This window comes from Mastigoproctus giganteus, chromosome 5 (assembly GCF_048544385.1).
Source record: "Mastigoproctus giganteus isolate SK-2022 chromosome 5, ASM4854438v1, whole genome shotgun sequence".
NCBI lineage: Eukaryota > Metazoa > Arthropoda > Arachnida > Uropygi > Thelyphonidae > Mastigoproctus > Mastigoproctus giganteus.
This window is the reverse complement of record NC_143579.1, coordinates 97,011,000-97,032,976: the sequence shown is the minus strand read 5'-3', so window position 1 is coordinate 97,032,976 and position 21,977 is coordinate 97,011,000. Positions and strand designations below refer to the sequence as shown.

At 36.3% G+C, this 21,977-nt stretch overlaps 1 protein-coding gene across 1 annotated transcript in view; it reads left to right on the top strand.

Annotated features, from left to right (window-relative positions):
- The window catches only part of LanA (laminin subunit alpha), a 1,178,005-nt gene that overhangs the window by 540,899 nt on the left and 615,129 nt on the right, over positions 1 to 21,977 (top strand). Inside the window, exons 26-27 of the mRNA XM_090374120.1 lie at positions 3,363 to 3,461; positions 17,435 to 17,518. Of these exons, the coding sequence (XP_090230246.1) occupies positions 3,363 to 3,461; positions 17,435 to 17,518 (183 nt within the window). The remainder of the gene's footprint in view (positions 1 to 3,362; positions 3,462 to 17,434; positions 17,519 to 21,977) is intronic.

Below are 21,977 nucleotides of genomic sequence, written 5' to 3'. Positions count from 1 at the left end.
GTCGCTTGATAATATATATGCATCCCATGCATTTTTCTTCTCTGTTAAGAATCTCATTAGTTCATTTGATAACCATTTAGGTCTAAACCTTGAACAATATTTCTTAATAGGTATGAAACTTTTAGTGGCATCCCCGATTAATTTTTTGAATGCTTCCCACTTAGAATTTACTGTTGGTAGCATCATCAGTTAATTCCACTGTACTGAATTTAAAAACTGTCTGAGACCACTGTACTTGCCTTTACGGAAGCACAAACCCTTTCCTTTACCTCTGATGGTAATTAAATCTTTAAGTAAATCCTACATCAGTACACTGGTCCCTTCTAAAATAATAGAGTCACTGGTTAGGATTGATCACTGCCACCTAGTGGTTCCTTTATCTGCAGATTCTTAATGCAAGAAGAATCACTACTGATAACCAGATCAAGAGTATTACTCTCTCTGGTTGCCTCTCGAACATGCTGCTGCAGAAAACAATCATCCAATAAATCCCCAAAAGTCTGACTAGTGTGTGAGTGACCAACCCACAAGTTCCAGTCAGTATCTGGGAAGTTAAAATCCCCCATTATAAGACATTCTGATTTACTAGCCCACTCTATTTCTCTGTACAATTGTTCATTGTACTCATTCGAGTCATTAGGCCTATAACACACTCCTACTCTTATTTTTGCTTTCGCAATGCTTATGTCACAACAAACTGACTCAACAGTGCACTGTTCATCTATATCAACTGGGTGCACTTCTTTTGATTTTATGTTTTTCTTAATTAACAGCATAACACCTCCTGCCTTCCTCTCTTGTCTATCCTCTCTGTACACATTGTACTCCTCAAATTCCAGTTCTGCATTCCTTATATCTGGATGACACCACGTTTCTGCTATCCCAACAATATCAGCACTCCTACCACTTTGTGCCCATTGCTTTGCTGCTCTAGTCTGGGGCATGATATTTTAAATTAATAAGATCAATAAATTTAATTAATTAAATGTCAATACTACGCTATCTAATAGAAACAGTGATGTGTATTATGATATATAATTATACGTTAGAGCTACCTAGTTAACATAATTAAAAATTTGAATTCCCTACCACTCTATACAAAAACAATGCCTGCAAGATTCGAACGAAATAAAGGTTTTACGTATATTAAGTAGTAATCTACAAAAACTCTTTATCTAAATTAAAAATAAAAATAACCAGCGTAACTAGAACTATAAGACTATGCATGAAGTACAATATAAAATAACAATTAGGTAAATAAAAAGGCAAACACTTATCGCTTTTTCGGAGCCTGTAATTCACAGCTGTAATTTTTAAAGAGAGTCAGTGCCCTCCTTTTCCCCTATGGTATGTTTAATAGGCCAAACAACGTGATATTCAGGCATAACTGATATAATAGGACTAACAGAAATGTGGCAGCACCTGGAAATTAGGATTGACAAGCTGCACTGTAGTATGTATAATGTATTTAGGAAGAATGGGAAGATAGAAGACATATATCAGTAGAAAGCTTTTATCTACATAGCATCTATTAATTGGACAGATTGCAGAGGGAGGGTGAATACTTAGAAGTATGGAATACCTTTAAGGCAATAATTACAGACGCTACGAATGCATTTTTATCATTAAGAAAATATATACATGAGGAAGATGCTGAGAGGGATGAATACAGAGCTGGCCAATCTAATAGAGCAGAAAATGTTAGCATGTAAAGTTTCAGAGCTAGGAAAGGTACTGAACCCGACAACAGTGACAAATTGATCTTTTAATAGTCCCACATATAAAGTTAGGGAACAAAGGCTGGCTAAGAGTACTGGCAACTGGCTAAGGGAGCAAAGAATATGGACAAGGAGTTTTCATTTATGTGAATAGAAAGAAGAAGATAACAAATCAGATTGGACCCTTGTGTACTGGATGTGGGAAGGGCTTAGATAACCCGCTGGTGTTTCTGATGAATTGAATAGGTACTTCGCATCAGTCTTTACTGACAGAAGACCTTTCATGTTGAGGATTATGTATTATATATTAATGATTTTGAAATTAGTGATTTTGTGAAAATAATGATTTTTTAATTTCCTTTGACTGTTTATTATAGAAAATTTCAAGACTAAAGCAAGTAAGTCTCCTGGTGTTGTGGCATAAACCACATAATTTTGAGAAGGGCAGCCAGAGAGTGTATTGAACTATTAAGGTTAATTATGAGGACTTAACTTAGATTCCTTTGGGTTGGAGAGGTGCCAATATATATATAAAGGTGGTTCTAAGAGAAAAGTTGCTAACTACAGACTGGTTATTCATACTTATTTACTGTTGGTAGATAAAATCTCCGAAGCAATGATTAAGAGCGAAATCCAGGGACATATAGATAGAAATTTCATTCTGAAGTACCCACAACATCGTTTTGTAATCTGGTAAACTATTTTGACACAGTTGCTCATGATGTATGGAACAATTTTGTTATAGTTTATTTGGATTTTAGCAAGGTGTTTGACTCAGTCCCTAATGAGTGATTACTGAATAAGATAGACATGTTCAGATTACTGGCAAGATTCTAAGATGGACTTCAGGGTAGCTGCAGGACAGAACACAGAGGGTTGTGATTAATGGTTCTTCCGATTGGTGTAATATCAGAAGTGGGGTTTCCCAAGGAGTGGTTTTTGGACTACTGTTGTTTTTGATTTTAATAAAAAGGGTCTGATGTCAAAATTTGCAAACAGTGTAAAGATTGGGGGAGTCGGTAATGATCAGTGACAAGCATTGCTCCTTCAGGATGACTTGAACAGGCTTCAAGGATGGTCAGAAAAGTGGCAGTTATGTGTTAATGTAGCAAAATGTAAGACTTTACATTGGGGAATAGCAATCCCAAAAAAATTATATAGTGGGTGGGGTTGAAATAAAAAAAAGTAGAGGAAGAGAGGGATCTGGGCATATGATATGAGGTAATATGAAGTTTTCTGATTAACGTAAATTGGTGGCCAGGAAAGCCCATAATTCACTAGGCCCTTCTTAATAAATGCCATAGAGCCACCAGTCAGATTTCTGCATCTGTTGTTCATACATTTTCGAAATAAATCTATTTGAAAGACTAGGGATTTTAAGGGATGCACTCGATAAACTAACTTCCACCATGACCAGTTACATATGATAAGAAGTTTGATTGTTTGAGTGATGTCACCATTTTTCATGTGAAGTTTTGTTTGCATAAAGAGTATTAGGGAGCGGCCATGCTTATAATCATTGTATTCAGGTTGTTATGCTGTTTCTATGTTGTGTTATATATAATACTGTCTTGTAAACTGAATATGTAAATTTATCTTTTATTATTGAAGAATACTTTGAGATGTTTATTTTTTTTAATATAGATATCCTCATATGGGGGAACAATTTCTTACACCCTGTTGACCACTGTCGATCGTGATGCCACTGTTGGTAGCATTGTTGGACCTGATGTTATTCTTGTGGTAAGTTTGCGAATTGCATTTTTAAGGGTATTTTTATATGGATTTTATGAACTTTCTGCTCTATAAAATTATAGAGCAGAAGGTATATATTTATTTATTTATACATTTATATATTTATTTATATATATTTATATATTTATTTTCACATATGTTAAATGTATTATTCTATTTATGTTAATGAGGATATTCATTCTAAGTGTGTGCGCTTGGACATGCGTGCATGTACATGTGATTGTGTGGTTAAGTAAAACATAAACAATGGAATTTGAACATAATCCTATTTCTTCTATTAGGTGGTTTGAGTCAGAACTAGCAGTCACATTCAGATCAGCTAATGTTATAGTTGCACTTCCTCTACACTGCCAGTTATGACTAGATGGAGTCAGAGTAGTGTACATACAGTGGGAAACCATTCTTAATTATTGATTTGGGCATACATTGCCATTTGTACAATATATTTAAAAATTCTTCATTTAATCTGTCATGTTCTCATCCCCAACTTTTACTATCATCAGATAGTCAAACTAATGGAACAAATTTAGCTGCAAAAAAGAAATAAGCCTCCCAAAAAACTTTACAGTCATTTCAAAATTTCAATGCATTCTCTGTTCTAAACTCAGTCAGTGACGTTTATTTCTGTCTGTAACTTGCCAAACTCCACTTACTTTTAATGACACAAACTTTGTTATCGGTTTCCATGGTCACCATCGCCATTCATCTTATTTGTCCTAACTACTTGGCCTGTGATTCTTCCCAATTTCAATTTGACATACATGCATAATATAGCTGTCCTGATATTCCTTGTCAATGACTCTGTAACATGGGAACTCCTTCTTTTTATCTCCTTTTGGCTGAAAGTCACTTGTACTTCAAATTAGTTTGTTGCCTCCGTTTTGCATTCCAAATCATTCAGAGATCACTCAGAACTTTCTTTCTTTCTTTTTTTTTTTTTTTTTTTTTTTTTTTTTTGAAAGTCTGCTCTTTCTAGGTATTGCTAGGGACTCTGTTGTCAGGGAAATGAAAAATATATTTTGTAAAAGCGATAGGTGGAAAACAGGACCAGGATATAACTGATAGGGGAAATTTTTGATGATATTGTTATTATTATTATTTGGTTTTTTTGGAGCATTAGCAACTAAGGCCATATTGCTCCGAGATGATGATATTGTAGAGCAGCTATCATACTTTAAGGGCACAAAACATTATATTGTTGTACATGTTGGTAATAATTATATTATGAGTAGGGGATCTGAGGATTTACTAAACAAGTAGAGAGAAATGTTGAGAAAACATTACAGGTTAGGATTAAATTTTAAATTGTGTGATATTCTGCCAAGACACAATGGGAGGGACATTGCATGGAAAGGGATAGTGAGAGCCTTGTTAATCATTTCAGCTCTGGAGAGACTGTGCAAGGCTTGTGTGGTAAAATTTTCTCAGCATGAGCTGTTCTTGTTAAGAGGAGAGAGGATTTGCATAGTAATGGGATACACTTAAAATAAAAGGGATGCAAGAACATTTCCTGATGTAGAGCCAATGTTAGGTGGGTAGGTAAAATACTAGCTTATTAGTCTGTGTATTCAGGGACATGCAGACTAATAGATCCTCCCTGGGCAGATGCAAAAGCGATTCTTGCACTACTTCTATTGAGACTTATAGCCTGGAAATCAAGCCATCAGGGATTACAAGGCCTGCAACACATCCTCATGGGACAAGCAAATATATAGGCTGTTTTAGGCTTACTAAGAGCAGTAACATATGCATGAATACTTTACTGTACACTATGTTAGGAGTATAATAAACAAATTTGAGGAATTTTAAATACTTGTTACGTCATTAGATGCAGCCTTTGTAGGTATATTGGAGACATTGTGCCACATTAACATAAGGGATGCAAAATTTGAATATGGTGAATACAATGTGTACAGAAAGGACAGACAGTAAAAGAGGGAGGAAGGAGTTATGCTGTTGGTTAAGAATCACATAGAAATCAAGGGTGTATATCCAGTTGATGTGGGCTGCTAGTGTAATATTGATCCAGTTTGGTGGGTTTTTTTTTGGTTTTTTTTATTATGTAAACCCCAAACACGAGAGGTATTAGAACCTATAGTACTTAGTACCGAGCTTGGGTTGGAAGTTGAGAAAATGAAAGAATATATTTGTTGATATTGGACTTGAACTTCTGTAAACTGTAATTTCCAGGAAATACGTATGAAGAAAGGTTGTTCCAGAAAACGGCAGTTGAATGAATAAATGAGGAAGATGAAAATTTGGTTCTGTGAGTTTGCAGTTGGACAGTAAATGGATGTTGGCTGGTGGCTGCACATGTTTGGACTGTTTTGAAAGAAAGAGCGGGAATTATAGAAGCCAATTCAGAAGAACAGTGCCCAGGGAAATATCTGTAGAAGAGGCATGCAGCAGAAACAGTATGTCGATGAGACAGCGAGTGGAGAGACTCTGTTAGAGATGAATCATTAATTAACCTAACTGCCCTCTTCTGAATGGAATCAAGAAGACTGAGAAAGGTTTTGGGAACAATATTCCATGGTAGGGTGGATTTGCAATTTATACAGAGTGAGCAACTGTTTGGAAGAAAAGTAATGCTGAGAGCGAAAGATAAAACCAGTTTTTTAGATGCGAAGGAAGCAATATTTGTAATGTGCTTGTGCCAAAAGAGATTAGAAGTCAGGGTAATCCCCAAAAGAGATATATCATTTTGCCTAGAAATCGGAGTGTCACCAAAGATAAGCATAGGAGCAGAAGAATCCTTTTTGCGAGATATAAGACAAGACTGAGTTTTAGAAGGATTGAAATCAACTAAGTTGTCTTTGCCCCACTGGAGAAATATCTGAAGATCCTCCTTTAAGGAATTGGTAGCAAATTTTTGAGAAGTTGAAGCTGATTTAGCAGGGCAAGGTTTCTCAAAATGGAAAGTAGAATGCAGTGTGCTATCATCGGCAAAACTATGGATAGGATTTCCAGTCAATGGAAGAAGGTTATTAATATACAAGAGGAAAAGAGTGGGGGAAAGAACTGAACCTTGGGTGGACACCGGCATTAGTGGAGAAGTTAGAGAGCCATCTACCATCACTCTCAGTGAGCGATCAGAGAGAAAACTGGATAACCAATTACTAAAAACAGTTGGCAAACCATAAGATGGAAGTTTGTTTAGAAGACCTTTATGCCAAACAAAATCGAAAGCCTTTGAGATATCAAGAGCAACTACTTGTGTTTCACCGAACCTTTTCATTGAATTAGTCCATAAATGGATAACATAAACCAGAATATCACCAGTGGATCGGCACTGACAGAATCCATACTGGCGATCATTGATCAGACGGAAGGTTTCTAGGTAGTTTAAGAGTTGGCAGTTAATTGGTTTCTCCATTACTTTAGAAAGAGTAGAAGTAATTGCAATGGGACGATAATTGGATGTGAGGGATTTGTCACCCTTTTTAGGAACTGGCTGGATATGAGCAAATTTCCAAGCCAAAGGAAAAACACCTTTGGAATAAGAAAGGGAAAAAAGGCGGCAAAGAATAGGAGTAAGTTCAGGAGCACAGGTTTTGAGAACAAGTGGAGAAATACCAACGGGACCTGGAGCTTTCTTAGAATCAAGATTCGCCAAAATCCTTCTGACATCCTTTTGACGGAAGAGCACACGAGGCATTGAATGGAGCATGTTGGGAATGGTGGGATGTGTTTTACCAAGATCATTAATACATGAGTTGGAAGAAAAATGGGATGCCAGCAGATAGCTTTATCCTTGGCTGAAGTGACAACAGAACCATCTGGGTTGGAGAGAGGTGGGAGCCGAGATGGGCAAAAGATGCAGCCAATAGCTTTGGAAAGAGACCACAATGCTCGGCTACTATTAGGTCAGGAAGCAAGTTTTCTACTTTTAGCCTGTTCAAACTCTAGTTTGGACTGATTAATAACTGCTTTACAATTGTTGCGAGCTTTGGTGTAGGTTCAGCATTCTTCTCTTGAACAGCCTTGAGCACATTTATTGGAAAACCAAGGTTTAGATAAAGGATGAGATTTTAAAGTGGAGTGTGGGATAAAGGATTCCATTCCTGCAAGAATAATTTCACTGACACTGAGCAAACGTTGACATCAGAAGTTTTGAAACAGTAATCCAGCCAAGGAAAAGAAGAAAAGAAATATCGCAGATCATCCCATTTTGCCTTCTGGTAATGCCAAACAACACGAGGTTGGGAATAGCCATGAGATAAAGGCTCCATTGGAGAATCGACAATCACCAAGTTGTGATCTGAAGTGCCTAAAGGACCTCTCCCTTTGTCCGTGTACTTAGAAGGGTTGTTTGTGAGAAAAAGATCAAAAAGTTACAAAAAGATATAAGCCCTAGGAAACAAATGAGAGCAGTAATGTGTTATAGGCTAAATAACTGTGATGATTGTAATGCATAACTTTACAGAGAAATAGTGTGCCAGTAATAATGGGGATTTTAACTTTCCATATATTGACTGGAACTTGTGGTTAGTTACTCACACAGTAGCAAAACTTTTCTGTATTTGTTCAATGACCATTTTCTATACCAAAATGTTAGAGAGACAATAACAGCAAGCATTACTCTTGATCTGATTATTAGCAGTGAATCTTCATGCGTTAGTAATCTCCGGATAAAGGAACCACTAGTTGGTAGTGATCACAATGAAATGATGTGTGATCTTCTTAAAGAAATAACAGATGTCAAAATTAAAGTGGAGGCATTTTGCTTTTGTAGCAATGACTACAGTAGTCTCAGACAGTTTTTTAAATTCTGCTCAATGGGACCAACTGATGATGTTACCAATTACAAATTCTAAATGGGAAGCATTAAACGAAGTAATCATAGAAGCTACAAGATATACTGTTCAAGGTTTAGACCTAAATGAATGTCAGATATATAGATGAGACTAGTTGTATAGAAGGAAAATGCATGGGATGGTTATCAGTTAGCATGGATAAAGAACCATTCAGTAATTACAAACCAGTCTACAATCAAGTCACTAAAGGGGTGAAGCGAAGCATATTATGAAAACACTTTAGCTAAGAATGTGAAGAAAAGTAGAAAAGAATTCTTTGCTAATTTTAACACTAGAAGGAAAGGGATGAACTATTTTCCCACTAGATATGAATGGCATAATTATGTGATTACCCTCTTCAGGTTACCTACCAGCTAAATAAATATTTTTAATTTTTATAACTAGGAGATAAATGAATTTGTGATAACTGAGAAGAAAGTGAAAGAGAAATTGTCAAATCTAAAAGTAAATATGGTACCTAGAGGTAATGAGATTCTTTCAGTTATATTAAATGAAGCAGCAAAAGGGAATACTAACCTTTTAGCGATAATTAGGAAAGTATCCTTGGAGTCAAGGGAGATCCCTATTATTGGAGATGCACAAATGTCTTCTCAAATCACAGAGAGGATCAAAGGATGAACTGAGCAATTACATGCCAGTAATCTTGAATTCTGTTCTAGGGAAAATAATGGAGCCACTGGATATGTTAAGGGGTGATCATATTTGACCAGTCCGAGTGCATGCAATAATATCACACATTAAAAAAGTAATGAACAGCAAAAAAATTTTGACATCATATACTTAAATTTCAGAAAAGCTTTTGTTACTGTTCCTCATGAATCACATGTGGACCAGTATCAATAATATCACACTTCTATACAAATTGGAGCAATGTGATATTTTGGGCAAGCTACTGCTGTGAATAAAGGTATAATTGAGTGAGAGAAGACAGAGAGTGGTTATCAATGGCATTACTCTTCTTGGACATGTTATTAGTTGAGCCTCCCAGAGTTTAGTGCTGAGCCCACTGTTGTTTTCAATATTTATTAACAATATAGATGAAAATATATCAGGTTTAATGTCTAAGTTTGCAGGTGATTTAAACTTTGGAAGGGTAGTTAGTGACTAATCAAGGTATCAAGATGATCTAGAAAAATTAGGTAGATCTGCTGAGAAGTGGAAATTGAAATTTAAGATTGATATATGTCAGGACTTGCATATGTGTAGCAGTAATCCCAGAATAATATACCAACACTTTAGTAGAACACCGAGGACAGTTTGACATGATGTTCTCAGAATAGTGCAGTCAGATTGCCATTTGCACTATGCTTATGGAGTTTAGTCAATAATAAACAGGAATTTTACAGCAGAGATGAGGTTATTATTATTCTGTATAGGTAGTGGTTCAGCCACATCTCGAGTACTGAATACTGATTTGGAAGCCTTATTTTAGGAAAGCTGCAGATATATTGTAATGTGTGCAGAGAAGAGGAGAGGAATGAGATTGGTGATGGGAACAAAAGGGTATTTTTACTAAGGTATGCTTCTGTTTTGCAAATTGCTGCTTCTGAATTCTAGGTATCTAAAAGGAAATCTGATTGATGTGTTTAAGCTTTGTGTGTGTCTTGAGTAAGCTAAATGTTGATGGGATCCTTAATCTTGCCTCACCCAACATACATAAGGGGCATAAATTTAAACTGAGGATGGATGGTCAATTGTTGGATATTTGTCATAATTTGTTATAATGATTTGTTTTCAGCCAGAGGTTAGTAGTATCGATGGAATAATCTTCCTTCTGGTGTTATGAAAGTGAGTAATTTGAATAAAATTGGAGGAATTTGGCAGATTACAGTGATCAATATGTAAAATGTTATGAAAATGAAAATACCCAATCTTGACTAATTTTATTCTGCTGAACATGAAAACAATGTTAACATTCTGTCGATTGGCTCCTGTTTTTGAATTACAGTTGGGTTCTCATAACAGTGAGTTATTCTACATTATCAACTACGGCTCTTGGCAACATGCATGGCAACACTGCTGTTTCAGTACCATCATGCTCTAATCATGTTGACTACAGTTGCCTCGCTCTGCACTGTGCGATACGTTGTTTTTGCGCTTTTGACTCTTTTGCAGTAATCCTCCAATATGGCTAAGTACTGGCTGATTTGTTCTCAGTTAACGGTTGTTCTCTGTGAGATTCCTACTTTTTATGCATTATTTATGTCATGTAAGATTAATATGCTCTGTGATTGTGTGAATAGTCCGGATGACTTCTGTCAAAGTATGGAGAAGTCATGTTATCTTCAAGAAAGTGTCCTTTAACTCGAGCCATAAAAAAGGACTATTTCTTGTATTTAGTGTGTAAAGTAGTCAACCAGGACAAGAACTGGGCTAACACATATCCTGCACTACCTGTTCATCAAAACTCAATGTGTTGGTGAATCGAAAGGAATGTTTTATGCCTTTTTCAGTACCCATGATATGGAGGGAGCCAACAAATCATGTCACAGACTGTTACCTCCTATTAGAAAAGGGATGACAATGAAGAAAAAGTGGACAGTGGCATACCTAAATCTACTCTCTGCAATTCGTACTGTGCTTCACGGTGAAGTACTATCTATTCTTGAAGCACCCGACTGTTTTTATATACACTCTGATGAAGATGAAGACCCTGATGAACATCAACTTAATATACATGAAGTACAGCAGCCATCTAATTCAAGGGATCCACCATTTTGTCCAAACCTTTATCTCTCTGAACCACATAAAATCACAGAAAGTGAGCTTAATGACCTCATCAAGGATCTCAAACTGTGAAGGATAAGGCAGAGCTTTTGACCTCGAGGCTACAACAGTGGAATCTTTGAAATCACTATGTGAATGTAAACATTTTGTACTCAAAATAAAGACTATTATAAATTCTATCAAACAGAAGGTGAACTCACTGTTTGTAAGGATGTCGATTGTCTAATGGCAGCAATGAACATGAGGCACATTTCTGAAGGATGGCGACTATTTATAGACGCTTCTAAGGTTAGCCTTAAGTCTATGTTATTACCAAATGGAAATATGCTTCCTTCAATATCTCTTGCATTACAAAAGATTATTCCGTCCCAAAAGAGAAACATACCAAATGTGGAGAACATCCTCTTAGGTGTACACTAATGAGAAGTATAAGTGAGAGATATGTGGTGATTTAATGGTAATCGGAATTTTATTAGGACTACAAAAGGGTTACACTGAGTATTGTTGTTTTCTCTGCAAGTTGGATAGTCATGCCAAGGATATGTAATACGAGAAGAGGAGTTGGCCTCAACGAAAATCATTAACACCTGGAATGAAGAACATATCATTTGAGCCTCTGGTAAATCAAATAAAGTTTTGCTTACACCACTCTGCATCAAAGTGAAAAAATTCTTTGTGAAAAATTTCTTGTGAAGTCTTTGGAAGTGAACTTAAAATTTACTGCATGTTCAGAACTTAACAAGTAGCTGATAGAAAAAGTTTACACAAGCCCAAGCCAAAATTTGAAACCAAAATTAGATAAAGTGCAGCATGAGTGGTTTTGATTAAAACGACTAGAAGTTATGGCTATATCAGGGTCAATAATTATTGCCAAAACAAAAGATTTTAAAGAAAAAAATGGGTATTGACACAACAATCAATTTTACTAATTGATGGTTAACTAAATTTAAGACAAGACATGGAATTAGAAAATTAGACATTGCAGAAGTAAAACAGTCTGCTCACACAGAGGTGGCTAAAGAATACAGTGTGACATTTGAGAAGCTTGTTAATGACAATAATCGTACATCTAACCAAATATACAATGCTGATGAAACCAGTCTCTACTGGAAATGTTTGATACAAAAAAATTGACAAGTTGTAAAGAAAAAAGAGCAAGTAGTTTTAAGCAATATAAAGAAATAGTGACAGTTCTTATGTGTGCAAATGCACCTGGCCAACACAGAATTCAGCTTTTAGTAATTGGTAAATACCATCGGTCAATAGCCTTGAAGGGAATTATGCATTTGCCTATGACTTATAAGGCCCAAAAAAAATGCTTGTATGGATAAGGAAATTTTTCAAGATTGGTTCAGTCATTAATTCATTCCAACGGTTCAAAATAATTTACGTGATATGGGGAAGAGTCCAAATTCTAAATATCTCTACTTCTTGATAACTGTAGAGTCTATCCTTGTGAATCCAAATTAGTTTCTGATTGTGGAAATACTTTTTCCTGTTATTTACGATCCGATGTCACTTCTCTCATTCACCCCATGGATCAAGGAGGTATACAAAATTTTAATTGCCATTACAGAGTGATTTTATGAAACAAATAATTAGCAAGGATATTCTCAATTCTCAATTCTCTCCATTCTCAACTTTAAACAGGGTTTCACAATTAAAGATGCAATATATTCTATAGCAATTGCTTGAATACTATGAAACCCATCACTCTTGTGAGGGCATGGAGGAAATTACGGCTAAGTGTCACGTCTGCTGACTTACCATCTGATGAAGATGATATTGATGGTTGTAATTAGCATTAGCATTATTAGAGGCATATGATGCAAGAAAGCAAGCTTATGCAGCATCAGCCAAAAAAAACCACTCCCATTTCACCCCCTCCGTTCGTTCGAAATACCTGTCCAGCTGAGCCTTAAATTTATTTAGGCTATCAACTTCTACAACAAGGGATGGAAGTCTGTTGTTCCACCAACCAACTACCCACTGGATAAAGGCAAATTTCCGCACATCTATCCTACATCTGTCTTTCCTCAATTTGAATTTATGCCCTCTCAGGTAATTATTCTGAGCAAGAGGAAGAATCCCATCAGCATTGAGCATGCTCAAACTATTCAAGGCTTTATACACCTCTATTAGATCACCTCGTCGGTGCCTAGTCTCCAAACACTGTAATTTGCAAAAATTAAGCCTTTCTTCGTAAGAGCAACCCTTTGTTCCATTCAGTAATCTTGTTGCCCTTCTCTGTACTCGTTCCAGCAGCTCTACATCCTTCTTGAAATGAGGCCTTCCAGACCTGTATACAGTACTCAAGGTGTGGCCTGACCATTGCCTTATACAAGGGAATAATCACCTCCTTATTCCTGCTAGAAAAATTCCTGTATATCCCTGACAAGACACAATGAGCTACTCTTGCACCCCGTCTGCACTGCTCAGAGAATTTCATATATGCCTGCACAATTACCCCCAGGTCCTTTTCATTCTCTCAGTGTAGTACCACAGAGTTGATACGTTGCTCTGGGGTTACTGTTTCCCATATGTAGTACTTTACATTTGTCAATGTTAAACTTCATTTGCCACCTCTCAGCCCATCTGTTCAACCTTTCCAGATCCTGTTGCCGCAGCATGGCGTCAGTAGTGTCCTTAACAACCCTGCCAACCTTTGTATCGTCTGCAAACTTGGACATTAAGCTTGATATACCATTATCAGTATCATTTATAAATATAGAAAACAGTAATGGACCCAACACTGAATCCTGAGGGACTCCACTCATAACATTGGTCCCCGATGAGCAGTATCCATTGATTGCCACTCTCTGTCTTCTCCCCCTCAACCATCCCTTTATCCAAACAGCAATTTGCCTCCAATGCCACACTGCTCCAATTTGTGCAGCAGTCTTCCGTTCGCAACAGTATTAAAAGCCTTTCTTAGATCCAAATATATAATATCAAAGTTATTCTCTGCATCCAGTTCTTTTGTGACCAAATTATAGTATCCCATGAAATTGGTCAGGCAAGACTTTCCCTTAACAAAACCATGCTGTGTCCGAGCTATAACTGAAGTCTTGTCTAGATGATCCTGCAGTGCTTCTTTAACCAGTGCCACCCATTAATTTTCCTGGAACAGAAGTTAAACTAACAAGTCTATAATTACTTGTCAGCCTTTGATCCTCCTTTGTGAATTGGGGTCACATTTGCACATCATCAGTCTATGGGGACCTCCCCTGAGTCCAAAGAAGCTCTCATAATTATTTGCTTACTTCCTTTGCTGCCTCTTTAATATAACTGGATAGATCCCATCCACCCTGGGTGCCTTTGATATGTTTATCCTCAACAAATTTTCCTCCACTTTCCTCTCAGTTATTACAAAATCATCTAGCTCACTGCCAGAGTTTACTTCACCTCTGGCATTCCTCTTCCTGAATTACTCCCCATGTGTGAATATAGATGCAAAATACTCATTTAGTTTGTTAGCCAACTGAGCAGGATCCTCAACTGTTGAACCATAAATATCAAGTGGACCAATATTGATTCGTCCCTTACCTTCTAGAGTTTACATAGGTAAAGAACTGTTTTCTGTTTTCCTTTGCTTCATTGCCAAGGATTTCTCATAATCTGTCTTTGCCTGCCTAATCTCCTTTGTGACTTGGTTACAGACCAGCTTATAGCTATCATAGGCTTCCATGTCACCCATTAATTTATATGTATCCCATGCATTTTACTTCTCTGTCATATGTCTCATTAGTTCATCTGACATCCATTTAGGCCTAAACCTTGAACAATATTTCTTAGTTGGTATGTAAAGCCTAGTAGCTTCCAGGATAAGTTCTTTGAATGCATCCCATTTTGAATTTGCTGTTGGTAACATCATCAGTTGGTCCCACTGTATAGAATTTAAATAGTGTCTCAGACCATTGTAGTCACCTTTACGAAAGCAAAATCCCTTCCCTTTACCCCTGATGGTAGTTACCTCTTTGAGTAAATTCCACTTCAGCACACTGTGATCACTGCCACCTAGTGGTTCATTTCCCTGCAGATTCTTAATGCATGAAGAATCACTACAGATAATCAAATCAAGAATATTACTCCCTCTAGTTGCCTCCCAAACATGCTGATGTAGAAAACAATCGTCCAATAAATCCACAAAAGCCTTGCTAGTGTGTGAGTGACCAGCCCCCAAATTCCAGTCAATATCTGGGAAATTAAAATCCCCCATTATAAGAATCTCTGATTTACTGGCCTCACTCTATTTCCCTGTACAGTTTCTTATTATACTCATCAGAGTCATTAGGCCTATAGCACACTCCTACTCTCAATTTTGATCTCCCAATGCTTATGTCAAACCAACGCACTGTCCAGCGATGTCGACTGGCTTCACTTCCTTGGATTTTGTGTGTTTCTTAACTAATAGCATATCTCCTCCTCCCTTCCTATCCTGTCTATCCTTTCTGTACACGTAGTACTCTCCAAATTCAAGTTCTGCATTCCTTTGTGTGACACCATGTCTTTGATATCCCAACAATATCTGCCTTTGATGTTTTGAGCAATACCTCAAATTCATCAAATTTATTTACTAAACTCCTAGCATTGGTGTACACGCAAGTATACATGCACCTGTTCCTATTCTTAGCTACCCTAACACAACCCATGTGTTTACTTGTACCGCAATGACTCCCAGCAGTCTCTGAAAATAAATTTAAATAAAAATTTTATGTATAAGTTCGAGGCAAAGCAGTATTGAAGAAATTATGCAAACAGTTCAAAACACCACAACAGAAAATCCTTTGCATAGTCTTGAAGTTGGAGATATTAATGCTTGGCTCTCTGTTGATAATGGGGGTTGAATTACCACAATCATTCTCAGATCAAGAAATCATTGATATTGTCACTACTCCTGAGAAACTAGATGATGCACTTTGTTCAGATGTAGAGGAAGAGGGTATTGACACAACTGAAAAGATAATCAAGCATGGAAAATATTTTTCATTTTTTTAACAAAATCCACGCTTTACTATGGAAGAAATAATACAAGTGCACATGCTGACACCGTGATTTTTTCCCCCCATTTTTATGTTTATATACTAAAGCACGTTTATGTTTGTATACTAAAGCGTGCTTATGTTTTTTTGTGTTTACATATTACAGAATGTTTTTTATGTGCAATTAATAAAATTGCATTCTTAATCTCTCTATCTCTCTATAAAGGGGTGCACTTATGGAGAAAGGCTTAAGTTCTGCAATTTACAGCATCTGGAGACTAGGCACCTGCGAGGTGATCTGATCGATTTGTATAAAGTCTTGAATGGTTTGATCAGGCTCAATGCTGATGGAATACTTCTGCTTGCCCAGATTAAGAACCTGAGGGGGCATAGATTCAAATTGAGGAAAGACAGTTGTAGAATAGATGTGCGGAAGTTTGCGTTTAGCCAGTGGGTAGTTAATTGCTGGAACAGACTTCCATCTATTGTTGTGGAAGTTGATAGCTTAAATAAATTTATGGCTTAACTAGACAAACATTTGGAGTGACTGGATGGGTGAAATGGGAAGGTTTTTTTTCCCTTTGGCTGATGCTGCATAAGCTTGCTTTCTTGCATCATATGCCTCAACTAATGCTAATGCTAATTTAGCCTCATTATTTCTGCATTAAATATATAAAAATAAAACTTTCTAGATAATGAAAAAAAATCAATATACAGGCACCTTCAAATCCCAAAGGTACCATTACTCTGAAAGACTTCTATAGATTCATTCTGATTTGGTGACCCACTCTTTGTCTATATACCTGTTCATTATCTCATCTCAATCATTTGGCCTAACAAATATAATTTCTGCTTCTCGTGATATAATTTCTGAATCTATTCTTTTTTTTTTTTTTTTTTTCTTTTTCCAATCTTAATGCCACACCAGACTGAGAGAATTACATTTGCCTGTGGTTACTAGTTTTACTGGTTTAGAATGTGGTTTTTAACCAAAAGCATAGCCCCCTCCCATCATGTTTGTCTTTTTTGTTCACATGATAATTGTAATATTCAAATTCTTCATTCTCTTTATAAGAGTTACTGTTGTCGGAGTGATTGTTATATGACATTTTGTGTATACAAGAACTATAATGTCAGCATCTTAACTTCTTTTTCAAACTCAAGCAAGTAAATGTGCTTCTCCAATTAAACTCACAGCCTGTGTAATGCTTTTCTTTTATTTAAGTATATGCCCTCCCTGTAAAAATATTCTCTCCAGTTAGAGACAAAATGGACAAGTAGTGACTTCTCTGTTTTGTTTATTACAGTTTAAAAAAAGGGGAGGAAGCTGAATTTTATAACTCTAATAAATAAGTAATTTTTTTTTTTTTTTCAGTTATAAATTATTTGAATTTTGCCATTACAGTTAATCTTGAAACTGAGCTATTTATTTTAGGGAAATAATATGACCATTGTTCATGATCACTTAGAACAGCCAGCAGGAGGACTTCCTTTGGAAGTTGGATTTAATATTGTTGAGGTAACTTTTTTTTTTGTTTTGTTTTAATGCTGGTTTTACCCATTAAAGCATGATATTTATTAATATATTTTCATTCGTATTAAGATGTGAATGCAAATATTGATTAATACATTATTTGCCGTGATATACAACGTTTGTGTTTTGCTGTTTTAAGCATTGGGTGGCCACATGACAAAACATTAATCTCGTGGTCAACTTTACTATTGAAACAGCATAACACTGTGTAGCATCATAGACAGTATGTAATTTTAACAAAATGAATCTGAATGACTTTATAGACTGAAATATGACTTTGGTTTAAAATTTTTTTTTTTTTTGGATAGGTTGATGTATTTGTGATTGTAGAAGAATAAGAGAAATTTACCTCAATATTATACATAGAACACTTCCCTATGGCACTCTCCAGAAATTAAAATGAATATAAAATTAAATTAAGATTACAATAATAAAATGAATGGCTAAGGTAAAGAAAGCCTGCACGAGAACCATGCAAAAGTTCAATGAAATTTACCGGTAAAAGTACTTTGCTGTAACAACATTTGTATTGTTGCTCGCTCAGTAAACAGACGGTGTTATCGGTCTGGAATAGAAGTTGAATCCCTCCTGAAGTGGAGGGGGGGGGGTAACCTGACCTTTTTTGTTTAGAATCACTAATTGAATTAACTAATTGAATCACAAACAGAGTCATATTGGAAGTTCTGCCATCTTAAAAAATGTTCGTAATGTAGTTTTACCAGTAAACTTTTTTGACGTTTGCCATGCTTCTCCTGTGGGCTTCCTTTGGCCTTTTTTTTTTTGATTCCCTTAATAAACAATTTATCCACCAGTGATTCTAAAGAAAAAAGGTCAGGTTACCCCCTTCATTTCAGGAGCATTTCAATCTCCCATGAGATTCAATTTCTACTCCTGACTGACAAACCCACTGTATGTTTACTGAGCGAGCAACAATACAAATGGCGTTATGGCAAAGTACTTTTACCGGTAAATTTATCGAACTTTTGCGTGGTTCTTGTGCAGGCTTTCTTTACCTTCACCAAATAAATTAAAAACACTAAAAAAGCAATTTAAAAAATTAATTTTGTAATGTAAATTTTGAAAAACAACTTTCCTTCCTGAAGCTGGTGGGGCTTTTCGACCATATGTCTTGATCATAGGAATGGAAATAACACTGAGTGTGTGTGAGCTGGAATCTTGAATAGAGAGATTATTTGTCTTCATGCATGCATGTAAAAGACCACAAATCGAAGATTAGACATGTTAATAGAATTCTAATGTAATTTAATTTCAATAGTTTCTGCAATTAGTAGTCTAGTATACTTATGTTGGAAACTAAGTAATTTGGCCCTCGTTGAATAAAAATGTATGGTTTTCGTTAATGACATGAAAGGACAATTCTGACGCTGCTGAATGAGAAGTACGGACTGAGAATGCGTGCTGCTTTATTCTCAAATCCAGCGTGCACAAAGTCGAGCCGTAGTAAGATGAGTCACAATCATTGCAAGAAATGTTGTATACCAGGTCATATATTTATGTTGCAAAAGAGGAAAGGACTGAGTGATTGTTTAGTATGGCATGTAATTTCTGTATTGGTTTGGCCTCAATTTTAAATTCGGTATCTTTATAACTTTATAATAGTTTTTATAGAATCTTTATAACTTAAGAATCTCTTACGCTGTTTGTGCCACTGTTCAATGTATGAGACAGAAATAAAGTATTTTTTGATGTTACTATTGTTGATTGTTATAATTTTTTGTATCCTATCCTAATTTGGTTTATTGTAGCAAGCCGGTATCCCCTGTTTAAGAATCTGCTGGTTAATATCTGTATTTCTGAGTCTAAATCAGATCCCGTCAAATATTTATAGGCATTGAGAAATCGATTAAAAATAATAGACCTTTTTTGGTTGAATCGGTGTTTGCTGTTATAATGAAGCAGCATACCGATGTTTGTTGGTTTATGAGAGATGTTAAATTGGACTTTATTCACATCCCGAGTAAGCATGAAATTTAGAAAATTTAATGACTTCGTTTCTGTATTTCCCTTTCCAATGTAAATTTGAGTCTAGGATGAATATTATTAAACAAATGTAAAATGTTTTGAACATCATCTGATTACCTCCCATAATATGTGATATGAGGTAGAAAAGGTGTCAGTAGTATATGCTCAATAGTTGAGAGGTAGACCTCTGATATTAAGCTGCTTAGACTTAATTCCATTGGAAAACCAAAAATTTTTTTGTATACCTTGTGTCGAAAGGTGATATAGTTGCCTTAAACTAAAAGTGTAATTAAGTGAAAAATTTCTCTAATATGAAGCTTTGTATAATTAATTGGTAATGAGTTATTATTTAATATATCCCAAAGAATATCTAATGTGCATTCAGCATTTACATTTGTATATAATGAAGTAACATCCAGTGAGAATAAATTATCATTATTGCCGAATCTACAGTCCTTTAGGCCTGATGTAGCCGAGTAGTCAGAAGCGTGAGTGCAGTGGCATGCACTCTTTGAGTGGACCAGGGTTCAAGCCCATGACTTGTATCGATGACTTATTGTAAACTCCACTGACCTGGTGGTCATGCCAGAGTATAAACAAGAACATTTCTATTTTTTTTACAATAATGTATCATAGTTATTTATCCCAAAATTGTATCTCCTGGCCAAAGGGTTTTATAATAATATACGGGGTGTTTCAAAAGTGATGGTCAATAATTTAAAGGTGAACTGTACAAACTACAATATGCAAAAAATGTCTAGTAAATATGTCCTTAAGTGAATTGTTTTCGAGATATTGCACATTTCTAGTTGGGATCCACAACTAACAAGGTGAACCGTACAGAGTTTGGATCCACCACTAACAAGGTGAACTGTACAGAATTTCGATCCACCAAACCAGATATCATCTTTTAAGGCCACAAAAAGTGATATGGTTGTACACGTTGGCACTAATGATATCAAGAGTAGGAGACTGGCAGAATTACTTAACAAGTACAGGTCATTGTTGAAAAAAAGCCATGAATTAGGGTTGAATTTGAAAGTGTCTACAATTCTGCCCAGACACGATACGAGGGAGTATATGATGAGAGCCTTGTCGATCAATTTGGCCCTGGAAAGATTGTGCAAGGCTCAAGGGGTAGAATTTTTTTCAGCCTGGACTGTACTTGTTAACAAGAGAGACTGCTTCTACAGGGATGGGATACACTTAAATAGAAAGGGTGCAAGAATATTTGCTGATGCTATCGAGGCAGTGTTACGTGAGTCGGAAAACTGCTAGCTTGGGAGGAGACAAAGACTAATAGATTAACAGTAGCCATTGGCAGCGGTGAAAGAGATTCTTGCACTGCTTCTATTGGAATGAGTAGAAGCCTGAAAAACAAGATGCAGGATATTTCAGAGACTGCTGGGAGTCATTGCGGTACAAGTAAACACATGGGTTGTGTTAGGGTAGTTAAGAATAGAAACAGGTGCATGTATACTTGCATGTACACCAATGCTAGGAGTTTAGGAAATAAATTTGATGAATTTGAGGTATTGCTCAAAACATCAAAGGCAGATATTGTTGGGATTTCAGAGACGTGGTGTCACACAAATATAAGGAATGCAGAACTGGAATTTGGGGAGTACAACATGTACAGAAAGGATAGACAGGATAGGAAGGCAGGAGGGGTTATGCTATTAGTTAAGAAACACATAAAATCCAAGGAAGTGAAGCCAGTCGACATTGCTGGACAGTGCAGTGTCAAGTTAGTTTGGTGTGACATAAGCATTGGGAGATCAAAATTGAGAGTAGGAGTGTGCTATAGGCCTAATGACTCTGATGAGTATAATAAGAAACTGTACAGGGAAATAGAGTGGGCCAGTAAATCTGAGAGCCTTATAATGGGGAATTTTAATTTCCCATATATTGACTGGAATTTGGGGGCTGGTCACTAGCAAGGCTTTTGTGGATTTATTGGATGATTGTTTTCTACATCAGCATGTTCGGGAGGCAACTAGAGGGAGTAATACTCTTGATTTGATTATCAGTAGTGATTCTTCATGCATTAAAAACTGCAGATAAATGAACCACTAGGTGGCAGTGATCACAGTGTGCTGAAGTGGGATTTACTCAAAGAGGTAACAACCATTAGGGGTAAAGGGAAGGGTTATTGCTTTCGTAAAGGCGACTACGATGGACTGAGACAGTATTTAAATTCTATACAGTGGGACCAACTGATAATGTTACCAACAGCAAATTCAAAATGGGAAGCATTCAAAGAACCTACCTTGGAAGCTACTAGGCTTTACATACCAACTAAGAAATATTGTTCAAGGTTTAGGTCTAAATGGATGTCATATGAACTAATGAGACATATGGCAGAGGAGAAAAACCCATATGATACATACAAACTAAGACGTGACACAGAAGCCTATGATAGATACAAGTTGATCTGTAACCAAGTTACAAAGGAGGCAGG